Source organism: Natator depressus, chromosome 11 (genome assembly GCF_965152275.1).
Source record: "Natator depressus isolate rNatDep1 chromosome 11, rNatDep2.hap1, whole genome shotgun sequence".
NCBI classification, from domain to species: domain Eukaryota; kingdom Metazoa; phylum Chordata; order Testudines; family Cheloniidae; genus Natator; species Natator depressus.
The window spans coordinates 68,106,091-68,111,650 of record NC_134244.1 but is presented as its reverse complement, the minus strand read 5'-3'; the positions used below and the strand labels follow the sequence as shown (position 1 = coordinate 68,111,650).

Sequence of the window (5,560 nt, the reverse complement as noted above, 5' to 3'; positions counted from 1 at the left end):
CTGTACCAGCTACGTGGTCAGGACTCCCCAGGGAACATTTGTCTAGCTCTAATGGTAATGCCAAAAGGAAGGAGAAAGACAAGATTCACAGCTCTCTTTGGCCTTTAGTTGCCTGTTTGGAAATGCAGTGAGGGTGATCCGAAAGCAAGCAGCCTTGCAATGCAAGAGGGAGGCAGTGTGGCCTAGAGGCTAGAGTGTAAGATCGGCTCTCAGGAGCCTTGGCTCTGCCACTGGCCTGCTGAGTGATCTTGGACAAGTCACTTTGCCTCTCTGTGCCTTAGTTCCCCATCTGTAAAATCAGGAATAATGAGAAGGACTTCCTTTGTAAAGCACTGTGAGATCTACTGCTGCACAGCACTCTACAGGAGCTGGGTATTATTACTACAGTGCACCCAATTTTCTGTTAACAAAATGCTTTTAATTGAAAGACAGGAATGACAAGGCCTGGGAAAACAATTTTATTGGTTCACAATTATAAATAAAAAGGCATAATCTTAGTAATAGATAAATACATAAATAATAAATAGCTGATCCATAATAAAGAACACTTGGGTTCAAGTCTGGAAGTTATACAAATCAATTACCCTTCTTAGTCAGGTTATAATATATAAAGAAGCAGCAAGATAAAAATATACTCTGTATAATTACATCTGCCGAGGATATTTACAGTAAGAATGCATTTCCTGAGGTTGTTTCTAAGAGATCTGAAGCTGTGACTAGTGTGTAAATCCTAGAACTGGAGTGCGTTGTTTTGTTGTTTTAAATTAAAGCTTATGAAATGTTTCCAATATTTCTGGATATGTTACCTTGGCTAAAATGCATTCATATAGTGACAATACAATTACATTCAATAAATAATATCCCCAGAGGGCCAAATCCTATTGAAGTCCTAAATTCCAACTGTGATGAAAAATGGTCCTACAATTAATCTTCTGTAAGGAGTCTAGAGTGCTGCACCAGCTGGAAGTTGGAGCAACCTGGAGGCCAATTGTTGTGTAATTCTTTGGTATAAAAGGATGGAATCAGTTTGCTTGGGGATCTATGATCAGAAGCCAGAGGGAGAAGATGAATGTTCCTGGTTGACACACGTCTTCTCCCAATATGTATGCAGTGCTCTCAGGCTAGGGACTATCCGGTCTCTAAGTAGATGTGGACACGGGCACTGCAGAGACCAGATGGCTACACACAGAGCTCCCTGTAGGCTGCGCATCTCAAGTCTTCGTTCAGCAGTCGGAAGAGATTGAGGATCACAGATGCTTCCAGGCAGCCAGGTGTTTCCTGGGAAATGAGAGACTATTTACAACAGGAAGTGTGAATGGGGCTAAATTAAAGCCACCATTCTTAAAAACAAAGAGTTAATAAGGATAGAAATCTCCCTGCTTCACCCCTCCTCCCGCATTTCCTAAAAAGCCTGATTTATTGCAGAGGGTCAAAATCCCTGGTGGTATAATCTTCTTACAGGCGGTGCTCGGAAGAGACAGTCACTGTAGCAGCAGACACAACAGGGTTTTTTTATTGAGATCTGCTAGATTTGTGCACAACTACAGTTCTAGGATTATTGAAACAGGCTGGACAAGGCACCAGAGAATAGATTGTAGAAATCCGCCCTGGCCTCTGGGATGGGAACCTAGTAGGCTTGTTCCTTCTCTAATTTGTATGGAAGTTCCCTTTCCTCATTGTCTCGACTGACTACTCACCGTCTCTTTGCTCTCATGGAAATTTTGGAGCCAATTGTTCAGCCTCCTGGAGTGTCGATGAGAATGAGTTTCTCTGGTCTGAAAACAAAATTGATACAGACTGGTTGGTGCCCAGAGATTTCAGCCGACAGTGGACCAAAGCCCTTTCTCTCCAGGCGCAGAGCAGTTCTTGCCCTGACATAGTCTAGGCGGCTACCCTTGTGCATATCATATCAACTATCCCCGCTTTCAATGTCCTATGTAAGGATGGGCCCAAAGCAAGAGCCACATGCGAGTATTTGTGGGTACAAGGTAAAGGAACCCATTTGGGAAATTCCTAAGGGTTCTCCTTGAAGAGATTCATATCTGGCACTGAAAGAGAAATCTGTCACTGAATACTCACACAGCCCCTCAGGTCCCCTCTGATTTGCGTCAGGATTTCTAGAGGCCTTGAGAGCAGCTTGGACAGACTGGGGTCCTCAACGTTCTCCAGCATGTTAATGGTAAAGTCCAGCTCCTTCTCGACCAGGATGACTCTGTCGTGCTCCTGCGGAGAGACACTCGTAGGTAAGACAGTGTCTGTGGGAGAAATATACACAGCTGTGCAAATACAGGACTAGAAATTCCCATGCGTAGGGGCAGGTAGACTAGGTTGAAACAGGAGATTTTCCGAAGCCACTCAGGGCTTTATTGATTAGCCAGTAAATGAAATACTGAAATCACTCTGGACTGCAAACAGCTTCATCTCCACACGCCTTTCTTGACACCAGTTTATAGCCAGTGAGAAGGCACCTGAACTGAAGGTGAGGGGTGACCCTTATTTACACTGAGAAAGAGCCACAGTCAGATCGGACATGCTCCTGACTCAATCAGTGACTTCAAAGTCAATGGTCAGAGTGCCACGTGTCAGATTAGCATAGGGCTAAGTGAGATCAGATTCAGAGGGGGCACATGTGAGAAGAGAAGCATCTGCTAGCATGTGACCTTCTTGTACCCCTTGACTGAGATTTTTCATACCGACAGCTCTTTGACTTCCCAATTCCGGTGGAAAATCCTGGTGCTGCATTTTCGGTCTGACAACAGCATCATGTCCTCCTGGAGGCAGAAGGAAAGAACAGAGACTCATATGTATGTAGGAGCAGGAACAAACCTGTACTAGTTCTTCCCTCAGTTCTATCCATGCAATCCCAGTGGTGATGCAGGGAGAAGAGATGCTGGCATCAAATGTCTCCCTTGTATCTCTTGGGCTGGTATCCTCAAGGGATATGACAGAGATACTCATGACAAACTTTAAACTGTGCTTTGTCGTCCTACTCCAGTGAGGAGAGGACCTGGGTTCAGCAGGCGCTGTGCTAGAGCCCTGGTGCTTGCCAGCAGGGTGCTAGAGCTGGGAGAAATGTAAAATCAAATCCTTCTTGATAATTGGTTTTGAGCTTCTTCCCTGAGTCCAAAGGGACACGCAGAGAGGGCTGCTGTTCAGATTACAGCCCAGGGCTCACAGTGCTGTTATTGCCCAGTGTGTGTTCTTCACACTTACAAATTTGTCCTTGGCTTTCTTGAAGGCCTCCAGTTCCCGAGGTGGCAGGGACTTGTATTTTGTGAGGTGGCATTTTGTCCTCTCAGCGCCTTTGGGAAAGGCCTCTGTAGTCATCGTCCAGATGGCCAGAGCAAAGAGAACTTTGTAGCCTACGTTCACCATTTTCCCTAACGGAGACAGAACGGGAGAGATACATGACTGACATGCCAGGTTGCAAGGCTTACCAGCCAGCGGGTTGGATGGTGTCTCAGAAGCTAGGCCTGCACTGGAGACAAACCTAGCTCTAAATTTTCTTTTTAGTGTTTCTTAAAACATTGTTAAAGCTACTGCAGGAGGCAGCTGGGGACACATCAGAATCAGTGAAATGCCCAGCTGAGATCTGTGGCTTCTTATAGTGGATTGGGAAGTAAAAGAACTGTTACCATTTCTCATGTCTTCCTCAAGCCAACCAGTTCATTTGATTGGCTGTTTAATTTAACAGCTGACAGACGTGACAGTTTTCAGAAAAAGAAGAAAAGAATGTATTGAGATTCAGCGGAGTTATCAGTTCTTTTCAGACCACCCTTCAGACGTCAGCTGTTGTAAATACTTGCACACTGTGTAGTCAAACAATGAAGTAGCTAGTCGGTGGAGCAGGATACGTCATCCGATAGCATTTGTTACAAATTGGTCCTGCTTCTTTTAGTACAGCAAAGTGTGAACTAATCCTAATTTTATGCAAATATATATTTGCCACTTGCCAAATAGTTCTGATCAATAATTTTCAGGCTACTGACTGTTTTTTGTCTATTTGCAATTTGATAGTCATTGTATATTTTGTTGCTGGGCTCCTAAATCCCCTGACATTGTTTCTGCTCCATAATTTGATGACTGAACTATTTTTAATCCATGCACATTTTTGTATGAAATGTCATTTGTCAAAGTTTTGGCGGTAGCCAAACACTTTTCACAAGTACCCAACAATTCTCCAGACACAAAACGAAAACACGCTACAAATCATAGCAACTTGAACTCCGATTTTTTCCAGGAAACTATTCATGAATCAGAGCGGTTTTTGTTTAAATATTCAGCCATTAATAATACATTACAGGTGTAACGCACTTTGCTTGTACAACATTCATTCCTTGCTGTCTACCATAGAGCACAACAGAAGCACTCAATAAAGAGAAATCGTGTCGTAAGGAGAGGCTGCAGGCGAGTCACCCTTACCTTGCCGTGTATTTGCTGGGACGTTGCTTTAGTTGCCTCTTGTGTCTCAGGGCTGCTTTGCCTCTCTCTTGGCTCTGAATGTGGTTTTTCTTCTCCATTGCTCTTGCTTTTATACCAAAAGGCTCTTTCTGGTTAAGAAAAATTACATGAAACCTCATTTTGCTTTAGTCTAGGGCAGAAAAACCCAGCTCTGCTGTCACCCAGCAAAGAGCAGCTAAGTGTTTGGAAATGGAAAGCAAAAGTGAGGCAGTTATTACAGGTGAGCTTGAGTACTGAGGGATTTCCAGGTGAAGAAAACACTGTGACGTCACAAGTGAACTATGCAGGAGTTCCCTGCCTAGAGTAGGTGTGTATGTAGACTTGGCCTTTGCTGAATTGCAAAGCCCTTTGGGGTCCAGCGTAGAGAAGAATCTCAGCCCCTTTTGTTTTTAAAGTCCTCTTCCTTGCAGATATAGCCTCGAAAATGTAAAGTGAGCAGGTGGGTTGGAACCTTCTCACCAATCTCCTGCAGATCCTGGTTACTCACAGCAAACCAGGGCTGGCCTTTAATGTCTAGACACATCACAGGTGTGCACTGAGGACTACAGTAAAGGCCGACATGCAGTAATTTCGGGCTGGGTGGGTATTCGTTTATCCATCCCATCTGTTTTACTTTTCACCACAAAAGCCAAGAACATACGGTCTCTGTGGAGGTCTTCTGTACTCTAGCATTACCAGTTAGCTGCAGTAGCATTTATTCCACTCGTGCACAGAGGCCCCAGTCAGGATCAGGGCCTTTGTACACAAAATAAAGGCAGTCCCCTCTATAAGTTTACAGTCTAAACGGAGCCTTGGCACAATGGGATTGTAGAACACACGTGAGGGGGAGAGACAAGGATGGCAGTAATAGGAGCAAAGCTTTGCTTGGATTAAGGAAGAGTACATGTTTGATTGTCTCCTTTCCTAGGTGCAGCTCTTTGCAGTCCTCCGCTTCCCCCACCTGCCATCCCTAGACCTCACGCTGTTCTCGTATGTGTGTTATGATCTGTTTCCAGCCTTTTGTTCTGATCTTTCTGCTGTAGAAAATGCCTGTATTCTACTGTCATTTCCTTGCCTCGGTCAAGGCTGATCTCCATTATTCAGACATAGTCTGAGGAAT

The 5,560-nt window shown here is 44.4% G+C and overlaps 1 protein-coding gene across 1 annotated transcript; it reads right to left on the bottom strand.

Annotated features, from left to right (window-relative positions):
* Window positions 1-1,179: 1,179 nt before the first annotated feature.
* LOC141995646 (interferon lambda-3-like) lies at window positions 1,180-4,482 on the bottom strand. The gene is made up of 6 exons (XM_074966907.1): window positions 4,423-4,482; window positions 3,214-3,380; window positions 2,694-2,771; window positions 2,080-2,223; window positions 1,698-1,775; window positions 1,180-1,278 (listed from the first exon to the last, which is right to left on the bottom strand). Exons 2-6 carry the CDS (start codon window positions 3,373-3,375, stop codon window positions 1,180-1,182), a joined length of 561 nt encoding a protein of 186 aa, XP_074823008.1. The 5' UTR covers window positions 3,376-3,380; window positions 4,423-4,482.
* Between the last annotated feature and the right edge of the window lie 1,078 nt (window positions 4,483-5,560).